This window comes from Astyanax mexicanus, chromosome 4 (genome assembly GCF_023375975.1).
Source record: "Astyanax mexicanus isolate ESR-SI-001 chromosome 4, AstMex3_surface, whole genome shotgun sequence".
Lineage (NCBI taxonomy): Eukaryota > Metazoa > Chordata > Actinopteri > Characiformes > Acestrorhamphidae > Astyanax > Astyanax mexicanus.
In genome coordinates this window covers 26,374,429-26,398,153 of record NC_064411.1, presented here as the reverse complement: position 1 = coordinate 26,398,153, position 23,725 = coordinate 26,374,429, and the positions used below count along the sequence as shown (strand labels likewise).

At 39.7% G+C, this 23,725-nt stretch overlaps 1 protein-coding gene across 1 annotated transcript in view; it reads right to left on the bottom strand.

The window, feature by feature from the left end:
• LOC103038215 (kinesin-1 heavy chain) overlaps nt 1–22,426 on the bottom strand; it is a 37,372-nt gene extending 14,946 nt beyond the window's left edge. The window contains exons 1-10 of the mRNA XM_007240943.4: nt 22,086–22,426; nt 9,577–9,664; nt 9,392–9,465; nt 8,459–8,563; nt 8,304–8,352; nt 7,366–7,421; nt 6,296–6,383; nt 5,958–6,082; nt 3,447–3,551; nt 3,137–3,282 (exon numbers count right to left, since the gene is read on the bottom strand). Of these exons, the coding sequence (XP_007241005.3) occupies nt 3,137–3,282; nt 3,447–3,551; nt 5,958–6,082; nt 6,296–6,383; nt 7,366–7,421; nt 8,304–8,352; nt 8,459–8,563; nt 9,392–9,465; nt 9,577–9,664; nt 22,086–22,211 (962 nt within the window). The 5' untranslated portion in view covers nt 22,212–22,426. The remainder of the gene's footprint in view (nt 1–3,136; nt 3,283–3,446; nt 3,552–5,957; nt 6,083–6,295; nt 6,384–7,365; nt 7,422–8,303; nt 8,353–8,458; nt 8,564–9,391; nt 9,466–9,576; nt 9,665–22,085) is intronic.
• Between the last annotated feature and the right edge of the window lie 1,299 nt (nt 22,427–23,725).

Here is a 23,725-nt window from a genome sequence, read left to right as displayed (position 1 = left end):
CTGACAGACTAGGAAGTGCAATTTTTTCTAAATAGCTTCTTATTTCTTCCTCTGTGCCGGAGTATTCTGGGGTGTAAAGGGTTTTATAAAAATCGCTAAATGAATTATTTATCAGGTAAGGATCATGAGTTACTGTATCAGGTGATGTCCGAGTCGCTTTGATAGCCCTATCATTCTGAATCTTTTTTAGTTGATGTACTAGCAAATGGCTAGGCTTGTTCCCAAATTCATGATACTTTTGTTTGGTATTAAATAAAAGTTTTTTCGCCTGGTCAGTATATTCCGTATTAAGTTGTAACCTGACACTCGTGAGTTGATTCCAAATAAGTGGGGTTGGGTTGTTTTTATGTTTATGTTCCAAACAGATTACCTCTGCCTCCAGTTCCTTTCTTTTATGTGCTCGTATTTTAGCCTGAGAAGATGCATATGCGATCAGTTGTCCTCTCAGTGTGGCTTTAAAAGCATCCCATATGGTTGCAGAGGAGGTGGGGGAGTGCTGATTTTCCCTCCAGTACTGTTGTATTTTCTCCCGGGTGTCCGAACAGAAAAAATCATCTTTTAGAAATGAGGAGTTGAACCTCCAATTTGAAGTCCTCGGAATTGATAAATTGAGATCGATATTTAAGTATATTGGGCTATGATCTGACAGAACAATAGAGCCTATCCGGCAATCTCTAACTTTGTACATATAAGTGGACGGAATGAAAAAATAGTCTAGTCTGGAATAAGATTTATGTGGATTAGAGTAGAATGTATAGTCTCTGTCCGAAGGATGCAACTCTCGCCATACATCAGCTAAGCCCGAATCCTGACACAGAAACCTCAGTGTGTGGGATGATTTTGGATTAGACATAGGGGCCGAAGAGGATTTATCTAAAATGGTGTTTAGTGTGCAATTGAAATCGCCTGCTATAAGTCCAAAGTCTCTACAATGCTGATTAAATAACAAAACCATACGGGACATAAATCTGGGACAATCTTCATTGGGGGCGTATATGTTTAAAACAGTGAGATGTTGACCAAAAATAAAGCCTGTAACCATTATGTATCCACCCTCCGGGTCATATTCCTCCCTTTCAAGGACAAACGGTATGTTTTTATGCACGAGAATAGCAGTTCCTCTCCTACTGGGTCCGAAAGAGGAAAAATAAATTTGTCCCACCCAATCTCTCTTTAATTTTAGATGTTCAATTTCTGACAAATGTGTTTCTTGTAATAAAGCAAAAGATACTTTTTCTTTCTTTAAAAATGTCAGTATCTTTTTCCTTTTAACCACATGACCTATGCCCTTAACATTCCATGATATAAAGTTAAGTGAACTCATTACGCATCAGTATTAGTTGTATATAACAGCAGTGTCTAACAGCATGGTAGTTTGTTAAGTGAAACTTAACATACGTAACAAAGGTCCCCGAGTAAGAATAATGAACAGTAAGAAGAATAACAGCAACAAAAATAGAAACCTGAACGCCCCCCCTCCCCGACCCCATCCCCAAACGATGGGGCACAGAAATACCACGCCAGTCACTATAACTGCTCCAATACAGCCGAACAAGGTAGTCGGCCGCGTCCATCTTCAACCACGGTAGATAAGGCCGTGCATAATTACCGCTCCTTTATAGTACAACACTGGAGCTTGACCAAACGGAGAGAAAAAAAAAAGAAAGAGAGAAAAAAGAAAGAAAAAAAAAAAAAAACTAAGGGGAGGGATCTTACTCATAAAATTAAAGTACAATAATAATAATAGTAGTAGAGTCAGCTTCTTCAGACCTCCCCTATTTCCTGAACATCACAACCTTTCACATTTAGCCCTTTGGAATCTCCGCTTGGTCAGCTAACTGAAACATTCATACCTTCTGTGAAAGTCACCATGGGGTCCTTCTCAAGTTTGGAGTAAGAATTTGTCGGACATTACAGTTCAGTCTCCGATTCTGTCCAGGAAGGCTGAAGCTTTTTCTGGGTCATCGAAAAGGTGTATTTTTCCTTCATGTAGACACCTGAGCCTAGCCGGGTAAGCGAATCCACGGAACATATTCCGCTGAGCGAAAGCTTTCCCGACCGTCTCAAACTGCCGTCGTTTCCGAATTATCTCAGCTGAAAAGTCGGCGTAGAACCGCAAGCGAGAGCCGTTATATAAAATGTCCCGTTTCTTCCTTGCTGCTTCCAGAATCAACTCCCTATCAGTGTAGCGTAGGAATCTCACGAGAACGCTTCTGGATGAATTGCTCTCTGCGGTTGATGGACCCTTTCGTGAGGCGAAGGCTCTATGTGCTCTTTCGATTTCCAACGGCCCCATATTTGTCGGCAAGTCCAGCCAAGCGGGTAGCCTGTCCTGCAGAAATTTCACCAATGGGACACTGCCTTCAGCCCGTTCCGTTAGACCGACAATTCTCACATTCTTGCGGCGGCCACGGTTTTCTAGGTCGTCCGCTTTGGTCTGCAGCTGATCCGCCGTCCTGTGCAAAGCAGCCACCTGCGCCACCAGCGAGTTAACAGTATCCTCGCTGGTAGAGATACGCCGCTCAGCTTCGTCCAAGCGACCCTCTGTACCTGAGACTCTTCCAGACAAACTCGAGAAAGAAGCTTCTAGGTTAGAGATAGAGCCTGCTATCCCGTCGAGTCGGGTTTCAATTCCATCTAGCCGGGAGCCGATTGTTCTGACCTCCGCCAGTATAATCGCCATGTTGGGCTGCATGTTAGCTTCTTCCTCAGGTTCGCTAGGCTGCAGGCTAGGTTTCTTCTTTTCCTTCGATTTCTGCGAGCGGGTAGAGCCAAAAAGGGGAAATTCTTTGTTGCTCTGAGTGCTCGACATGTTTCCCTATCTCGAGAGCCCAGTTAAAATAAAAAATTGAAGAAGGTAGATTAAATTAAATAGAAAATAGAGCGGAGCAGATCCTTACACGGCCATCTCGGTCCCAGGTCACGTGACTCCCCCCTGTTTGATTGTTTTTAAAACATTCAGAAGATCCTTCTAAAGCAATTCAGTTTCAAAATGTGCAAAAAATAAATGGCTGGAAAACATACTCATCACTACTGCATGTAATACATGTAAAGTAATTGTGGATGGAAGGATTAACCGGCTTTGTAAAAATAGGGAAAAATAGGGTAGTTAAAAATTACTGGAGTGTGTTTTTACCTCTGTCCAAACATGAGTGTAGATTTAGTCTCTGCCTCGTTAAAGCTAGAAGGGGAACAGCAGATGACGATGGTAGTCCTGCAGTTCCCCCCCAGAGAGTCCTGCAAGATCCTGGTCATCTTACTGTCTCGGTAGGGAATGTAAGCCTGAGAGTGTGTAAGAGGAAAAAAAAAAAAAAAGGGGGAAAAAATAGAATGAGAACCACAGAAAACCTGACAAGATAGCCCACGACCAGTAGCCTGTATCTGCAAACTTTTGAAAAATGTGTGTGTGTGTGTGTATATGTGTGTGTGTGGACTTTAAGACTGACCGTTCCCTCTGCCAGTGCAGAGATGACGTTCCCCAGTGAGGACAGAGATTTGTTAATGTTTTTGGCTTCATCCAGAACGGCACCTTCGGCTCCAGTTTTACTGACCTGTAGGGTTGCAACGATATGAGATTTTCACGGTATGATAACCGTCTCGGAAAATACCGCGGTATCACGGTTATCACGGTATCACAGTTTGTTACATATATTATTAAACTGACCCTTAAAGAAACTACAACAAAGGTTTTTTGTTCAATTAACTATTTATTGTAGAAACTACAACATCAGGTGAAGGAAACCATGTTTTTCCACTACTCTTAAGGGCATTAAGAGTGTATATATATATATATATAAAAAAAGTTGGTATATAACCAGATACTGCAGAAAGAGGGGATTTATTTCTGACATGATCCTCACATTAGAGATTTCTATTTTAAGGCTTTCACACCTTAAAACCTTCAACATATGAAAAACAGGCACGTCAGAATTTGAAAATAAACGCATGTAAATGAATGGCGTCTTTCACATCCAGTCCGGCCAGGACCTTTACACGGACACGTGAATCCATCGTAGCACGCACTTCACGCCTGTACCTGCGTGCCCAAATTTCGGATAACTCAGCGCTTTTGCGGGCGCTTACCGCATGGGTTGTGCACGACTACAAAGAGGTTTTATTTAGGTTCAGATTAAAATTATAAACTGAACACATACTTTGCGCTGGACAGCGGGGTGGTGTTCTCGGAGATGGGAGATCAGGTTTGATGTATTTCCTCCTTTAGCTGTGACTACGGCCACATTGATTACAAGCTTGTTGATTACAAGATTACAAGTCTGTTTTCAGGCTGTTTGAATGAGCGAAATATGATCAGAATTATGTTAATTAACACTAACATAGAAGCATAGAACTATTATTTAATTAAAATTATTTGTAAGAACAGCTAAACACAGTGCGGAGAAGTTCACGTGCGAGAGAGAGAGAGAGAGAGAGAGAGAGAGAGAGAGAGAGAGAGAGAGAGAGAGAGATTTGCGTGTTCTGATGTGAGCTACTCACAGGTAAAGGTTCTCTTTTATCTCCTCGTGCTCATTTTAGTCCAATTCATAATTCTGCAGTTTCTCAGTGTTTTCTGTCGTATTCTGTCGTATCGCGAGCGCTTACAACTATCACCGCGGACCGCGAGGTGCAGCCGCGCTGCCGCTGTTATGCCGAATCCGACTCCCTGCTCAATCCGACTCCCGCTTAGCGGACAGAATCGGCACAACACCTCCCGCTGTAGAACTGCGGGAGTGAAAACAGCGCTTATAAATAAATTAGTTAAGTTTCACTTTCAGTTTTCGTTATTTGGTTCGTTTTCATTAACAATAATAATTGGTAATTAGCATTAACATTGTGATTATCACACCAGAGCTTTATTTAAAAATAAAATATATAATTAAAAAACAGATGCCTACATCTCAGACTATTTTCTGGAGCCCAACCAGACCCAACCCGAGGAATGTGGTGGGAAATCTCGGCCCGAACGGACCCGATTTCGGGTCGGTCCTCGGGTCAGGTCTGGTTCGGGCAGAGAATCTAAGCTCTAGTCTGATGCACTTTCTGCCATTCTCACCGCTGTGTGCTGAGTAGCTGAAGCGGAGCAGAGTTGCGCATGCGCGGGTGAGTTTCTCTGCTGGCTTGCGTTTTACCGGTAATAAGCAAATACACACGGTATGATAACCGTGCATTTTAATACCACGGTATACCGTGAAACCGGTTACCGCTGCAACCCTACTGACCTGTCGAACAGAACACGAGTTTAACATTCATACACACTCCCAACACACTCCAAGACTGTGTACCTGCGCTACTGTAGAACTATAGCACCATCTGTTATTGCTAGATATAGTTTTCAATATACATCCGCAGATAAAAGGACTAAAGAAAATACCCCTTGTTTGTATTTACTGCAATACAAATTATGAATTTCAAATCAAAAACGTTTATCTGCATTTCACTCCAGATTGTGTCATGGATTTTGAATCATGGATCAGCTGAAAATTATATTATATTTTCTGTAGTGACTGGGATACTGGTATTGGGTCTTTAATCCCTAATTAATACCTGAGCCAGATTTTTACCTGCATAACTTTTATATTGAAATTTTTTAAAAGATACCAAGCCCTAGTGATGTGAATAAATGTTACATATGCTGTGTGTGCATAATCACTTATGCTATGTAACAACTTAGTGCCAATAACAAATATGCAGAATAAATGAATGAATTATTATTTTTTTTTTCTTTTTAACCAACAGATGCACAGTTCACATGCTTTCCAAACTGTGGCTCGTTACACCACTGCCCATAAAGCAATTTACAATGTAAATAATTTTGGAAGAACAAAAGAGCAAAACTTTTAAAATTACTTGGAATAAACTCTTATTTTTAGACTACCTATTTACAGTTTTGTCCTCTCCTGTAAAGTCACCACTTTGGAGATGCATGTTTTTCATTGGACAACAGCAACATAAGTACGTACCTTCTCACTTCCAGCCAAGTCAACCAGGTAGAGTTTGCCGCTGAGTTTCTGCTCTGTTTGAGTGTTTTCCTGCTTCACGTTGATCAGGAAGATGCTGTGACTTCTGGAGCTGTGTTCATTCATGTCTGTTACACACAAACACACACCAACTTTTAAAAACACAATTGGCAAGTACACTTATTCCTGACACTGTATGTCCAAATGTTTGTGGACGTTCTAATTCAGCTTTACACTCGTGCTCAGATGGTCACTGAATAGAATCACTGAAACACTTCATTATAAGTTATTTAAAATGAGTGTGTGTGTGTGTGTGTGTGTGTGTGTGTGTGTGTACATACTTGTTACGGCTACATGTCTGTTGGATTTGCCCTCGTCGATGGTGTCCATCACCTCTTCTGGACTACACACAAACCGCTCAGTGCATCCCTGAAATTCAAATCACAAAAACATTCAGTATCACTAACAAAGATTTTGTTGTCAACACTTACAAATAATCTTCACCATTTTCAGTTTTAATTAAAAGCGTTTACTATAAAAAAAGGCCCATATTATGGTCAGATGTCTATAGCAGGGTTCCTAACCAGGGGGTCGCAACCTACAAAGGGGTCCTGACATGGTCCTTAGTGGGGTTGCAAGAGTGATGCTAATTAATGGCGTTTTCTCCATAAAAATGTCATCCTTTTACTGAAGTTCTACTTGACTGTAACCTAATTCCGGTTTGTGCATGCACGCTGTGGGCCTGCAAGTCAGTATTCAATGTGAAATGCTTCTTAAAAGGTAGGAGAAAAAAAATAGTTTAAATTATACATCTGTACATCTTAAAAAAAAAAAAAGTCCAATAGTTAAAGAACAGCAGCACTGTTTTTTACCATTTTCAAGGCCAATCATCCAACCCACCCCCCATCAATAGTGATGCTCCAACACCAGGAGAGTAAAGACCAGCACATGCCTCCTCCGATACATGTGAAGTCAGACTCCACCTCTTTTCGAACTGCTGCTAATGCAGCATTGCTGCAGAGTAGCATCACATCACACTTGGAAGAAAGAAATAATAACAATAATGATGATAACGACTGATAGTAGATAGTCCAGTGAGTATAGTATGAGAGTTAGGTTTATGGGTGAGATGTGTAGTTCAGCAGAGTAATGGTGATGGGAATGAAGCTGGACCTGAACCGGCTATGATTTGTGTTGGTCTATTCCCTTAATCCTCAATAAAAAACTTTTGACGAGGGGTATGAATACTTTTGCAAGCCACTGTTTGGGCCCTTTTATAGTGTAAAGCAGCTCAGCCTCTAGTGTTGGGTGTGAAAAGCCAGGACCAATAGCCAGTAAACAGTGAAAACAATGAGATTAACTTGTGTAAGAACAATATTACAACCCAAATGCAAAAAACGTTTAACCTTACCTTCACATAGGGAACTCTGTTTTTGTCTTCATGTACTGATAGATTAGTCTTTGACACTGAGAAAGAAAAACTTCAGGTTAATATATATATTTTTTTGCAAATTAATCATGGTATAAAGTTAACACAGCCTACAGAGTCTACCCTCAGATATTATAAACAGTAAATACTGAAACACAGTTTCCCTAGTCTGTCTGCCAGGACTATGCTATACTATGATAGGTCTTCCTCCCAAAACTACAGGGAAGTAGCATTTAATTTTGTGTCTAATCATGATTGTAATCATTACTAATCACAAAATATTGTTGTAATTAATACACAATACTGATATAAAGATAATTCAATTTACATTCATTCTTGTATTTACAATTCAATATACAATAAACACTGTCTCAGTCTTTACAACGAGTGCAATTACTGTATTTTGCACTATAAGGCACACAATCGTTTAATTTTTCCAAAAAAACATGTGTCTCATGTATTAATTAAGGAGCAGTATAGCCACTCTTCTGAAGTACAGCGTTACAGAAGTTTCAGTTTAGTTCTCATTCACCGAGACTCAAGACTGGAGCAGTATTAGCATTATCCGCTAACCATGCTAAGCACTAGCTCTTTCGTTGTTCAGGTGAGTATTATCAGCCTGTAGCCTACTGCTAAACCCGGCTAGCACTGCTGGAGTGGCATTAGCATTAGCCTGTAGCCTGTGCGTTTTCCATGTTAAAACAAGCTACATGGAAAGAACCACTAACTGATAGCGCTCTGGCTTACCGGAACACTCAGGGCTCCTCAGTTTAGTGCTGTTGAGCAGCATTTACTAGCGCCAACCCTTTTTTTTTTCTTTTTTTTAGAATTACAGTCTTATTTACTTAGCTTAGCTTTACTTAACCTAGTTAACCCCAACAACCCCCCCCCCACCCCCCCCCCCCAATAACATAACTCACCATCCAAAAGATCCCGAATCTTATCCAAATAAATCTCAAAATATGAAACCTGCAGCCAGAAAATAACAACATGCATTACACCAAACATTAGAAAAAGAAATGGATTTTAAATAAAGACGATTAAAAAAAAAGACAGAAAAAAAAAGAAAACTTACTTTGATATGAAACTCCAGGTTTTCATCCATGGAGTAAATGTAGTTAAAAATGTCCTGCACTATTCTGGGAATAATTCCCATCGAGTCTGTGTCATGGAGATTACCCTGGAAGAAAAAAAAAAACTTTACATGTTAAGGAAATCAACAAAAACAAAACAGCACTCAAACACATTAATACAAAGGGGATAATCCCAATAACTTCACAGTATTTCAAAGAAATAAAGCACTCTGTGTTTGTGGTAAGAAATAATACCAAATAATTTATACAGAAAAACTAATTTATTGTCTGGTTTTCTTTAATGTTAGGGCTTTTTAAAGCAGTGGCAGCAGGCTCACAGTCCCCACAGTCTCAGAGCACTGCTTTATAAAATGCAGAAAGTGAGAAAAGCAGCCAGTAGGAAAATCCAACCAACATCAGAATTAAAACTTCAGAGATTAACACTCAGTACCAGTATTCTACCTCTTCACAAATCTGTACAGGACTAGGATAGTAACAATAGCTAAATTGGTATTAGAATTTGTTTGTTTATCCAATGTCTGGCAGCCTTTCTCTGTGTACATTTTACTCGTGTGTCATTAGAACAACACTGCTAAGGTAAATTCTAAATTAAAACAGCACTACTAAGGCACTGGGGCTGCTGATGTAAATGTATTGTGCTTTGTTGGTTTGTCTGTCGAGATGTTAATAATGTGTTTATTACACAAGTCAAATGGTAGTTTTGTAATAGCTTTTTTCTTTGAAAAGCAAGACAAAGACAAATTTATGCTATTTATTTCATTCACTTATGAAAAAGTGGCAAAACTGAAACGTCTAGGAAAAAACATATCTGGTACCACTATTCTGTTAAATGTTACATTTTGATCTATTTTGATTTCTGCCAAAATAAATATAATTTTAATGGATACTGTAGTTTAAAAGCCTCAATCTCTTACCTCCATTGTGTGCGTTTTGCCAGAAGACGTTTGCCCATAAGCGAAAATGGTTCCGTTATAGCCATCCAGAACATCTGTAAACAGGGGCAGATGAAGACAGATTATATTTACATTCTTGAGCCTCTTGATCCAGACTGATTGGTTTCAGCAGACACTGTTCTGAAAGCTGTAGTGGAAACACATACCTTTGACAATCTTCTGAGCACAAGTATTATATACTTGCTCCTGGGTCGTGTTGGACTGTAGAACTCTATCAAATACATACGGTTTACTCTGAAAAAGAACACACAGAAACACAGAGTAAGTATAGTGCAGAACATGATTAAGCAACACAGCAAATGAAAACAGAAAACCTAACTGGGTTAACGAGTTCACACCTGTACAGGACGGTACGGCACAGCCTTAAACACAAAAACTTTTTGTTTATGCAATGTAGGTTTTTTACTTATTTTGTCTTAAAGCACGTTCTACTGTTCACTACAAGTAATTTATAACACTTAGATTTACCTTATTTTATGGACTATAAAGGCGCACTGTGTTATAAGGTGCATGATCAATGAACGTCAATTTTTTATACGTAAGGGGCATTTTTAAAACACACTGTTAGCGAACAAGGGTGTGGTCATGTTTCCCATCTAATTCAGCAGGCTTCACCTTTAAGTAACCAACATAATTTCTTTTAAAGTCAAATGAGCACTGGAAACAGTTTATTTGGGTAAGTAAAGCGCTTTCGTTTATTTACAATAAGCTCGATTTTTCCAATATTTTCAACAGTGTGGTTAGCAGCAGCGCTAGCAGCAGTTGGCAACATTTAGCGCTAGTAAACGGTGCCCGGAACTCAGTGTTCCGGTAAGCCAGGGCGCTATCAGCTAGTGGTTTGTCCCAGGTAGCTTGTTTTAACTCAGAAAACAGACAGGCTACAGTCCGATATGCTCACCTCTGAACAGCGAAAGAGCTAACACTACGCGTGGTTAATGGCTAATGCTAATACTGCTCCAGCCTCAGTGCTGGAGAAACTAAACTAAAACTCCTGTATATCTCTGTACTTCAAAAGAGTGGCTTTACTGCTCCTTAAAACCTGACTGGTACAATTCATACATAAGGTGCACCGGATTATAAGGTGCATTGACGATTTCTGGGAAAATATAAGGATTTTAAATGCACCTTACAGTGCAAAAAATATGTTATGTTTATTTCCTGCTACCCACGTAGAGAACTGAATCATTATTTGCACGTTGTCTCCTTGTTTTCAAGGCACGATTAGAATCAGTTTGCTTCTTAACAGACGTGATTCTAGAAACGAACCCAGCCACAATGTTCTCCCTTTAAAATAAATAAATAAATAAAACATGAACTGTAAATGAATGTGAGGACAGTTCCCAGGAGGGGTGAGTGGGTCATTTCAGTAGAAATAGGATAATAAGACAAACTATTATGCACAGGGGACAGGTATGTTACTTTCATTTAAACATCTTTTCAGCAGATAGATAAAACTGTTGAAAGCACATTTTTACCAAACTTATATCAAACATTCCTTCCTCCTCCATTGTCTTATCTAATAGTAAACAGATAAAGGAGGACAGCTACTCAATTTTTTTATAGATTATTTAAAACAACTGTTCACACTAGGGAAGTTCCACGTATTTTCATTTCATTTTATTCTCTTAACACCACAGATAGCTTCCCTCACTCAGTTTAAAAACACTGGACAGTGGCAGACTGACCGTCTTAGCTTAGCTTACTAAAGCAGTAGCTTATTAAAAAAAAAAAAAAAAAAGAAATTTCATGAAAATGAAATCTCTGATGTGCAAAATTTCAGCTTGGTGCCTGCTAAAGGCCAAAAAAAGCTCATTCATGTGTACATTGGACAGGATGTAAAGAACTCTCTAAAAACAGGAAGGAAAAAAACACAGGTCCACCTGGTTGAAAGTTTCACCACTGCCTGATAATGCCAGTGTTCTCTGTTCATGTGAGAAGCAAAGCCACCAAAGCTGTATTTTAGTGCCTCAACAGTCTCACTCAACTGTGTGCAGGTTTGAAGCTTTATCTTCTAGACAGGCGTGATTTCAACATCATTTAGCTGGAACACAATCGCACAGATAGTGGTTTAGCAGTTAGGCTGTTAGCGGCTAGGCTGTTAGCGGCTAGGCTGTTAGCGGCTAGGCTGTTAGCGCTATAAGGCTGTAAGAAACAAGTTTCTCAAAAACAAGCTTCTCATCAGTCCTCAGGTTAGGTAGTTAAAAACAGCTGATACTCTGTGTATCTGTAGTAGAGGCTAGTATATCAAGTGAGCTAAAGAACCCAAAAAAACAGAAAAAAAAGAACACCAATTCCTTTGCTTGATCCCAGTGAGTGGTGGTTGCCAATGTAAACAAAACTGTAATTATAAAAAATTTAATAAAAAATAAAAAAACGATGTTAATCTACACAGATTTCCATCCTGTAACTGTTTATTCGGGTGAGTAAAGTGCTTTAGTTCACTTACTGTAAGCCAACATTCCCAACATTTTTGTTAAAACGAGCTAAATGGGACAAACCGCTAGCTGATACCACCCTGGCTTAGCAGCAGCAGCACTAGCTGTGGTTAGCAGTAGTAGCACTAGTAGCACTAGCTAGACTAAAGAACCCTGAGTGTTCTGGAAAGTCAGGGTGATCTTAGCTAGCAGTTTATCCCACTTAGCTTGTTTTAACGCTGTAAACACGCAGACTACAGTTCAACAGCGAAAAAGCAAGTTGCTAGCAGCTAATGCTAACACTGCTCCAGTCTCGGTGCTGGAGAAACTTCACTGAAACTCCCGTATTACGCTGAACTTCAGCGAAGTGGCTTTACTGCTCCTTACAACCTGACAGTTAAAATTCACACATAAAGGTGCAGCAGATTATAATGCTAAGTGACGTTTTTAGGGGAAAATTAAAGGATTTTAAATGAGGTATCCAATTTACCCGATCTCCATGTTTTGGGACTGCGGGTGGAATCCCACACAGACCCAAGAAGAGCATGGAAACTCCCAAGTAGGGACTTGACTCCAATACCCTAGTGCTGAGAGGTGAACATGATAACCAGCGCATAGCTCTTCGCACAGACAGAGTTGGGTCTCGAAATTAGATACCAAAAAGGGACAGACCAAAATGAGCGGTTAAAGTAATGCTGCTGTTTTTTTTTCTTAATAAAGCGCCACAATCATGCCCGTTGTTTGTTTGTCCCAACAAGATACAAAAGTACGGTTGTCTCTGTGTATGAGAATGAGATTACTCATGTCAGCTGTTAAATAAATACACTGTATGAGAATAATTATCGCTTTTTAATCTTTTGGTTGCAATGTAGACAAAGGTATTGGAAAAAGTATTGTTTGGGTACCAGTATCACATTCAAGGTACTATACTGGTATTGGTATCAAAAAGTTTAAAACAGTTCCCACCCCTAGGTGATAGTATACGATAGTCAGTGTTGGGAAGTAACGGATTACATGTAACGGCGTTACGTAATCAGATTACAAATTATATGTAACTGTAATCCGTTACAGTTACTGCTTCAGTAAGTGGTAATCAGATTACAGTTACTCTGCTAAAATAAAAGGATTACATTGCGGTACTTTCCTATTTTTGCTCTTCCAATTCAACACTGACAAAACGCAAATAACATTTTGCAGTGAATCGCTCTGATATGACAGATGTCTGCCCCTCCTCCCATCTCGCTGCACACACACACAGGGAGGAGGGGCAGACAGCGCTCACACAACGAGACGAAATTAACTGACATTTTGGTCAACGAATAAAAACGAGACGAAAATGTTTGGCAGGGACGAAATCCAATCAGCACTGATTTAGTTCTGTGAAAGGTAGGGACCAGTTAAGAAGGGATCCAATCACTGCTACTTTAGCGAAGGTGGAGAGGCGGGACAAGCGGGGTACTCATCCAATCAGTACCCGCCTCTCGTGCAGTAGCGCCGCGCGCTCAGTTACAAACCCGGGAATTAACCTGTCGTTACGGAGCTCGACTGGAAGTTAACTCGACAGTGTTCAGCAGGGAGAGAGAGAGAGAGAGAGACAGAGAGGGGAGAGGCGATATATTTCTCCTTTGACGTCGCGAAAAACAAGATAACGTGTAAACCGCGTGGAGCGACTCCATCTCCGGTAAAAACACTAATCTTTCAGCTTCTACAGAGCAGAGTCACACAGATCTCCATGCAGAGAGCAGCGTTTTAATACTGATGTTATTTCATGAGCTGATGGGGTGTTTAACTCAGCAGTGCACTAAAACACAGAACTGATACAGAACTCACTCATTAAGATCAGATCATCTGTTTAGTCTCACAGTGGGAAAGATATAGCTAGTGTTAAATCAGCAGCAGGTCAGAAAGGAACTCAATAATATAACGAAAATAAAACAATAAAATAAGTGAATATATGAACCCAAAAGTCTGTGTAAAGTTTCTTACAGCACTTTCTCATAAGTTTCTCACTTTAACTCATAAAGTCTCTCAGTACATCCTGAGAGCATCTCTACAGGACTGTGTGAATGTGTGTTTTTGATCTCATTTATAGACTGTAGCTCCAGTAGGTGTGCTGGGTTAGTGCTGGAGATAAAACTAGATCCTTCAAAAGCTCTTTTTGCATTTACAGCTCTGTTTAAACTATAATTTAACTATTCAGATGTTTTATGACCTGATTTCTAGAGCAAAATTTTAAATGTAAAATATGTATAGTCACACACCTACAATAATAATAATAATATACATTAAATCATATATAAATATATTTCACATTCAAACATTAACAATATTACTCAAGTGGTTATTAAACGTTTCATTTCGTATAAGTGTATAGTTAATAATTCAAGGGAACTGATGAAAAAGCATTTACATTTACACCCTTTACATTTTAGTCGACTATATTCTTATGACATTAAGTCGACTAAAACTAAAAACATTTCAGATGACTAAATTGTGAATAAAACTAAATGCTATTTTCATCACAAAACTATGACTAAGAATAAATCAAAATTTGTAGGGCTGGACCCGAATATTCGGGTATTCGGATATTCGTTCGTTGAGTAGGTATTCGGTTTTTAATTTTGGTATTCGGATATTCGTTTTTTTTCTCCTTTCCAGAGTTCCACCTCACTCTAACCACTTCTGTTCTTCTGAATTTCCTCTTATCTAATATAATTTAAAATGGTTTAAAAATATAAAATAATTTCTAAGCAAACGAAATATTTAATATTGAGCTTATAGCCCAAGTGCAAAAATACAAAATCAGTAATACGGCTATGCCCTGCACAATCCTTAAACCGAAATAGACCAAGTACAATAACGTCATTAACAATGACTTTCCTCTACTCTAATATAATTTAACATGGTTTAAAAATATAAAATAATTTCTAAACAAACGAAATATTTAATATTGAGCTTATAGCCCAAGTGCAAAAATACAAAATCAGTAATATGCCCTGCACAATCCTTTAACCGAAATAGACCAAGTACAGTTTACAATGACTGTCCTCTAATATAATTAACAATGTTTAAGAATATAAAATACTTCCTGAACAAACGTTTTTTTTGTTTGTTTTTTTAAGCAAATAGCCTAAGTGTGAAAACACAAACAGCAATTTACTGGGCTGGCTTGCGCAGCAGAGAAACCGTGCAGCAGCAGCCTCCTAGCCTGCTTACGCAGCGGATAAGCCGCGGTGTGGGGCAGCAGAAATTCCGGGATGAAAACACAAAGAAATCTGGGCTAAAAACACAGAAAAAATATGGGATAAAAACACCAAAAATCCGGGGTGAATATGTCTCGTTGGTCAGAGCAAATTGAACATTTTTCAGTGGATTAAAGGGGCCGTGATTTGCTTTTTTTTACCTCTTTTTTTAAAAACGAATATTCGCTTCGAATCAGTGCCGAATATCCGGAGCTCAAAAAAAGCTATTCGGGCCAGCCCTAAAAATTTGTTGTCAAAATTAACACTGGTGGCAAATCTGCAAATAGATAGCTTACAGTTGTTGTTACATTGTTTGTTTTTTTATGTTTTTAATGGTTTTATCATCAATTTATAGAAGTGTTTCATAAAATTGTTTGATGAAATGTTTTCATAAGTATTTTTATAGAGTGATTAAAAAGGCTGTTTTATTTGTTTATCTAATTGTTAACTGGAAAGAAAAATAAAAGAATAATATGCAATATGTGGTTGCTACATTCATTCAGGCTTAAAAAATGACAATATTGTAAGTAATCCAAAGTAATCAGATTACGTTACTCACTTGAAGTAATGTAACTGATTACGTTACAAATTACATTTTAAGTGATGTAATCAGTAATCTGTAAGGGATTACATTTTAAAAGTAACCTTCCCAACACTGACGATAGTTGGACATTTGTGTTGAAGAAGGGAACACTATAATAGGTGGGGTGGTGTGGGGAGTGTTAAATGTCGAGTTTTGTGGAATGGTTCTTTAAATAAAAGGTAAATGTGAAAGCGGTACAGAGCACAGATCACCGAGCACAGAGGACAAGCTCTTAGTTTAGGCCGATGTCACATCACATGAATTAAATCTAACTGTCCTAGCTGTCCTGAGACATTTTACTGAGATATGCTCCAAACAGACATAGTTTAAATGTGAAGTCATACACTATCAAAAGAACACGACCGGCTACCAGACTGAGTTTTTGGTTACATTTTCCAGATACTTCACTGGTGGTGCTTTGTTAAGCTTGGTTCATTAAACTGATCAAATTAGCAAACAACCCCTCCTTCAAAACAAACACAGCACTGCTGAGTTTAAAATAACCAACTCCCACATCAGGATCCACCACTGCAGGGAGAAACACTCTTCCTGTTGTTACATTAGATCCATCTTCTATTGTGAGAGGAATCATACACCTTTGTTTTCTCCTCCCCCACAAAAACTCATCCAGGACAAGGATTCACTTTCACACTGCAGCAGCTTCCACCACTCAACTTTCCTGTTCTGCCTTCTGGCCAGGGCCGACTGGTTACATCAAACAGCCTGCAGGCGTTTACTGGTAGCTGATCTTAAATGAAGGCACTCAGCTGACATGGTGTGAGAGAACAAACAAACCCATGACCAATAAAACGCTGGGTTTATTCACAAACTAACTCCAATCCCACGCAGCAGTGCTTTCCTCTGTATATCTTGCTCAACTTCTCCTTTATTCTCAAACATTTCGAGCACCTTTAACCCTAATTTATCTCATTAAACTGCAAGGGTCCTTAAATAGAGCGCATGTGGGTCAGGCTCTCAACCAATCAACGTTTCATTAGTTTCATAACAGTTACTGAATAACTCATTGTAGTTACTGAATAATTAGGGCTTTATGCAGTCTGGATGCAACTTAGTGACAAATAGCTGAATAACAAAAAAATGCTAAAAGGTCAAATTATCATTTCAGAAAAATATTTTTACTTTAATACGTTAATAATGCACAAAAAACATGATTTTTCATCTTGCTTTGGCTACTGCACCTGCACAGATCTCCAAATTGAGGGGGGGGGGATGTGCCTCCCCACAAGCATGCTCATACTCCTCAGCTCTTTGCAAAATCTGCAAGCTGATTGGCTCTTTTCGTTGAAAGGCACTGTGATTAGTGTTACCAGGAGTCCTAAACATAATACATTTGTAAACATTCAATTTCTCCATAATACCATACCATCCCATAATGAGGTTAATTTATATGCATTAGCTCACATTTCCTATGTACCAAGCTTTATCTTATAAGGTCAGAGGTCAATCCAAAACAGATAATGCTAAGTAAATCAGCTAGAGAGAGTCTATTGCCAAAAGAAACTGAAACAGGGTTTGTACTGAGGAAATATTTTAGGCGGTGTCCACTACACTTTGGGAAGGGAAAAAAATTACATGGCACGAAAAATGACGTAACCCTGTGGAAAAAGCTTTACAGCACAAATGATCAAATGTTGGACTAAAAGTTGGTTTTACACCTGCTATCTTCTGTTTAGACCAAACTAAACAAATTAAAAAGGTCTAGACTAAACAGGAGAGGTGTGAAAGCTCCCCAAGATAAAGCAGAATATGAAAACCTAAAGTGGGTGTGAATAACCTTAAGGTAAAATCATGTACTGATATGTACATTTGCAATAGTCCCAGTTTTAATGCACCATCAAATAACACACCTATACCACACCCTCAACCATATAACACTGACCTGCTAATGTCATGGGAAAGGAAATGACCTGAGGAATGACTGGGGTTTCCTGCACTGAATGTGGTGATGTGATTTGTCTGCACCATTTTACTTATTCCCATTACACATGACACTGTGGATCGAGGAATGTTAACTGTCTGCACAACTTTAGGAATAGAGCCTCCCATCCACCTGACACCCACCATCAGACATCACTCAATGAAATTACAAAAATATAAATAATTCATAACACCTTACAATTAGCATGTTGGTCAATGGTCAACCTCACTAACAAAATAACCCCTCATAACTTTTACTGTTGTAGGCATTCCCAAGCCACCCCCCTGAGGTAAGACTTCATAGTCGATTTATATACTGCTAGGTAAGGGTGTATGGCATGGAAAAAAAAGGATGTACGCTAACGTTGTTGACTATCCCGATATTTATATGAAACAAGACCAATTAAGAACCTAAATGAATGTCAAGTTAAATGCTATTGGATTAAGGTTAGAAACCAATGTTGTGGAAAGACTGGACACAAGCACTAAAGTCAGCATTAAAGTCCTGCTGCACAAGAGGGGTCCCACCAGATACTGAAAACTACTCACAGATAAGTTATATTGGATTGTCTTCCTCTATAGATAAATAAGCAAGTACTATATTATTGTCTCCTTTGTTTGATTTGGTTCTCTTTATCTACACTATGTTGCCAGGGTCTGCAAGTATCTGCTGGCCTGCTTTGCATTTTGTGATAGAGCTGCTCAGCCAAGAAAACCCATTCCATGGATCTCTCTACCCTCTACAGTTCTTTAGTTAATATGATCTGTAGTGATGGACTTGTTCTCAGTCTCTTCCACTGTGTCATAATTAGAGGTGTGCCAAAAAATCGATTCACATAAGAATCTTGATTCTCATTTACTACGATTCAGAATCGATTTAAAATGTCCCAAAATCGATTCTGAGGGGCGGGTTTTGGACTGATTTTGGGCTGGGTATTTTTGTTGGACCTGGCAACCCGCTTGTCCCTTCAAACCGAGGTCTTCCAGACCCACACAGAGCGTAGTAGGTGTTTGAGAATCACCGGTAAGATGGCAGAACAAGCACTATATTACCTTAGATTAACGTGTAGTTTTAATGTTTTATGGCAGAATGCTTCATAACAAGCATAAAAAAGATCGCTAGTAGTTAGTTTCAGTAACTGTTAGCTAGCTAACAAGCTAACTTTCCAGTTCCACCTTAAATAACGCTACAGGTGGCAGCGGGCTGCAGCATTTAAGGCGGAACGGAAAAATAACAATAAGCTAATCAGAGCTCATTTCAGCTCCTCATCACAGAGGAATTAAGGAATGGACAATATGAATTAATTTCTCCACCTCCTGCCCCCTTTCTGAAGAAATACAACGACCTTAAATTAACTAGTTAATCAGCAGCTGCTCCTGAACTTTAGCGCTCCACTGCTATCATCACATCAGCCCAGCAGCGTCACCTACACACCACCGCTAGTAGCCTGGTAATAAAGCAGTGTTATTTATTTATGTATTTATTGTTCATTAACGTCATTGTGATATCCCAGTGATTCCTCTGTCACTGAGGACCCACATTCCTGCACATTTTATTGTTTTTGTAACACATTACTTGCTCCAGGACCAGTGTATATTATGGAGGGTTTTTTTTTCAATAAGATTCATAAGCCAGAAGCAGAAATTTTTATAATTCAAATCGTTTTGAATCAAAAATCGATTTTGAATCGAATCGTGGCCCCCAAAATCGGAATCGAATCGAATCGTGAGATAGTAATCGATTCCCACCCCTAGTCATAATATCACTGACAGTTGGCTGTGGAAAACTTTGTAGTGAGGAAATTTCATCAGACAGGTGAGTCATCCTGACATGGTACCACGCTGGAGTTCATTAAGCTCCTGGGAGTGACCCATTCTTTCACTAATGTTTGTAGAAGCAGTCTGCATGACTAGGTGCTTGGTTTTTTAAGCCTGTGACCAGGGAAGTGACTGGAAGACCTGAATTCAATGAGCTGAATGGGTGAGTAAATACTTTTGACAATATGGTGTGTGTTTAAGGGTGGGTACAACTTTGCTAGCTAACGCTACATTTCCCAAGAACACCTCATGCAGAATCAGAAGAAATTCGATCTGGACTAATGAGCTTAACAACAGTAAAACTGTGGGCCCAGGCTAAGCATAGCTAGCAAGCCAATAACTAGACCGAAATGTCTCAGTACTACTATGTCCCAAAAAGTAAAAAAAAAAAGTGGTTCCTGTTTTTAATACTTGATACTGAAATGTGCATAAATACAACAAACCCAGAGAGCGTGCACAGCAAGGTAAAAACAACCGTGATGGCACTCTAATGCACACAAACGGAGAGCGCATGCAGAAACACGGTGAACGTGTTCACGGTGATTTTTCAAATTGCCGACACCATCGTTGTGCTAGAATCTCAGTTAATCGATTGTCCCCATCTGTCCCTCTCTCTCTCGTGCTGTCTTTCTCTCACTTGCACTGTATATCCCTCTCCGTCTCACTCATGCTCACTTTTTCTCACTTGCTCTATGTGTCCCACTCTCCTTAACTCGATGTCTTTCCCTCTCTCTCTCACTCGCGCTGCCTCTCCCTCTTTCTCACAATGTATTCCTCTCACTGGTGCTGTCGCTCCCTCTCTCTCTCTCACTCCCTCTCACTTTCTCTCCTGAGAGATTATAATACAGCATAAAAGCGCTAGACCACACTACACTATTATTACTGTCTCCTCTGAAAAAGAAACATTATAATAATTTTTTAAGTGATTTTGTCAAAGTAATACTGGTATTCTAAAAAAACTGAAATGCATACAGCAATATGCATAGGGAAAATATTTGTATTTTTGGTTACAATTTATAAAAAAAAAAAAAGGTATCGATAAAAGTATTGTTTGGTCATTAATGCCGAATTTAAAGTATCGTATTGGTACCTGTATCGAACATTTTAAAACTATGCCCAGCCCTACTGATAACTGAGGTAAAACCTGCCGTTTGTTTTGCTACTCCCAGTCTAACTAGCTTAAATACCTGTTCACTGACATCCTGGAGATTTGTTTAATATGGAAACCTCTGGTAGACTGTTCTTAATATTTATATGAATATATTTCACCCGGTTTAATCTGACTTCTTTTAGACGCGGAGAAAATACCCAGCGCTCTAGCTAACCGAAGAAGCTAACAGGCTAAGCTAACTAGCTAAGCTAAGGTAACTATGTCACAGTTTTGCAGTAACGTTAGTAATCGTGCGCAGTTGAGCTCTCGCGTTCTGATTCACGTTGTTATTATTACTCGTGTATTCAGTTCATTATCTTGTTTAACTAACTGTCAGAAACATACTGTCGGTCTTTATTTAAACAGTACGTACTTTAGAACGCAAGTTAGCTAGCGTTAGCCAGCTAGCTAACTAGCCTTAGGTTTGTCACTATCAGCATCGAGCACAGTGCAGCAGCACACTCGCAGGCCGGTGTCCTGCCGATCTGTGCGACCTGGTCAAAACCTGCTACCACAGTGTATATGGCTGCTGTCAAATATAAAACAAGCATCTCCATTTTAAACATATTAAGTTTACTACATTAACTGAACACACAAACTATGCCTTACACTGTGTCAAAATGTATTGATGAATGGACCAAGATCATTTCATATTTTAATCAACACGTCTAATAAACCCATAGAATAGACTGACACTGATAAACTTTCCTAATTTTTCATTTGCCAGATTCTTTATTCATAATCAATTCAATCAACTTTTTTCTGTTTATATAATTTCTAGGCCTGCCACAAAATTTACATCAACAACTCATCCTACCATAAATTGACATTACTTATGCTTATGTTTATTTGTATGTTTATTATTTCACATATATAACAGTGCACAGTGTTTTGTCCAGTCATGCACTACTGGACGAATGCTTCAATAACTGAAACTGCAGTAGGTGAACAAAAAAAAGTAGCTTATATTCTTAAACTATGATTAGTTATGATATTCTTTCATCATTGTCAGTGGTGTTTAAATTATCTTAAAATGACAGCAATAACGTATAATCACAATAATTTCTGGGACTATATATCACTTCTCAAATCCTTAAGTATTATCTAAACAACCTTTAAAACATGGCCTTCCTCCAGTTTTGTTGTTAATATTACTTGTCTTTCTTTTTTCTTATTTTCTGTAGTATTTGTAGTTGTATCGGATGCTCCTGATTTATGCTGCATTTTACTTTAAATCGCCATTCACAATTTAGCAACTCTCAAAAAAAATCTGTACTAAATGATAATGACACTGTATAATGAAATAAATGTTAAACGCTGCGGGTCAGCGCATGCGCACAGCTGCTACACGGCACAATTCGCTCGGTAGCACAATTTGACAGCACCCCGGTTTTCTGGGTGGACACTGCCCGTCGTTTCCTCTTCAGAGGAAGCGAGTTATACCGAGAACCGAGACCAGCCCCAGCCCGGCGGGCAGAGCCGAGCCCCGCGGGGTGACAGTAAGACTCACCGAGATCACCACCGTGTCCTCGCCCTGGAACCGCGGGATGTACTTGTCCCCTCTCTCCACCTCCGACTTGTTCAGCGGCCTAAAGCGGCACATCACCTTAATGGTGCACTCCGCCGGGTCCGCCATCTTCCCGATCCCGGAGCGGAGCTACAGATCAGCACGCGGAGCCGGAGAACCGCCGCCCTGAGCCCAGCCCGACCCGCCCGCACCGCCGCACAGCCCGCACTCCGAGTCCTGCTGCCCGCCCGCCGCAGAGAGAGAGACGCTCAGCCCGGCGAAACACGGTCACTTCCCCCGCAACATGGCAGCCGCGGTGCCGGCTCGCTCTGCCCCGTCACTGGGGCAGTTATTAAACAGGCGCTGACGTCACCCGCCCAAACAGCAGCAGCAGCACAGGCCCAGGGGTAAAAAAGATACACCCCCCAACACACACACACACACACACAAAAACACACGCTCACCTAAACTAAATGACAGAGCAATTAATTAATCCTGATAAAAAAAAAGAAATAAAAAACATTGGTCCAACCCCATCCCCCTTTTGTACCCCTGGCCCATGTTTTAAGCCCAGTCCCATTTCACCCTTTGGCCCTGCCACTTAGTCCTACCCCTCTGTTTTATGGGTGCACATCTAGGGGTAATGTGTCCTGATTTTTTTAGGCTGGAGGGGATTTTTTAGATGCACACTTAAAACAGAGGGCTGAGAATGACTGGCAAGATGACACTGGCTCAAGCGGCCAAAGAAACCCACAAATTTGACGCTGACATCACCCACGCAAACAGCAGCACCAGCAACACCGACCCACATTCTGTAAACAAAAATTGTTAAACAAACCATAATATGTTTTATTCTTTAGATTCTTCTAAGTACCACATCTAGCTTTGAGGACAAATCTGCGAACAGGACAGGACATGTGCAGATAGAAAATAGGATACTTTATTACAACAAGTATCAATACAAGAGTGGTCAGAGCGAGCAGGGTCAATCACCAGTGAACAGCAGCAGACATACCAAAAAACGAGAAACATTAGAGGGCAGGCAGAAATAAGGGTTGAAAAAACAAAGCAAGGTCGATAACAAAAGAGTAAACAAAGGCAAAGGATAAACACGTTGTAAAGTGGTAAACCAACAATACTCAGCAGGGGTGTGTGTGTAGTGAAGGTTTATTTGAATGGTTGTAGACAGGTGAATTCAATATTCCGGTGATTGGCTTCCTGGAGGTGCGGCTTGCAGTGACATGTGATCATGAGGGGGAGTGATGAGAGTGTGTGGTTTATTGAAGTCCATAGACTGCAGACAGAAGTGATTTTTGCATTTTTTCTTATTAGATATCTACATATTAGGCAGCGAGTGAACAGTGGTCAGTTTTTAAACTTGATGTGTTGGAGAAATAAAGTGTCAGAATCTGAGATACTTGGACAAGGGTTACATTTTGATGCCCAGATTACTGGATCAGGACATCTTTATAGAATTGGGCATCAGGTCTTTTAAGGTGTTTCTGGTACACAGTGATCAGTATCTACTAAGAGTTAACCATTGACAGAATTAGAGAGCTCATATATGTGATCTATTGAGGTCCAACAGCTTCCAAAACTGATCTGCTTTGCTGGAACCCTCATGTCCTGTACACAGAGTTATC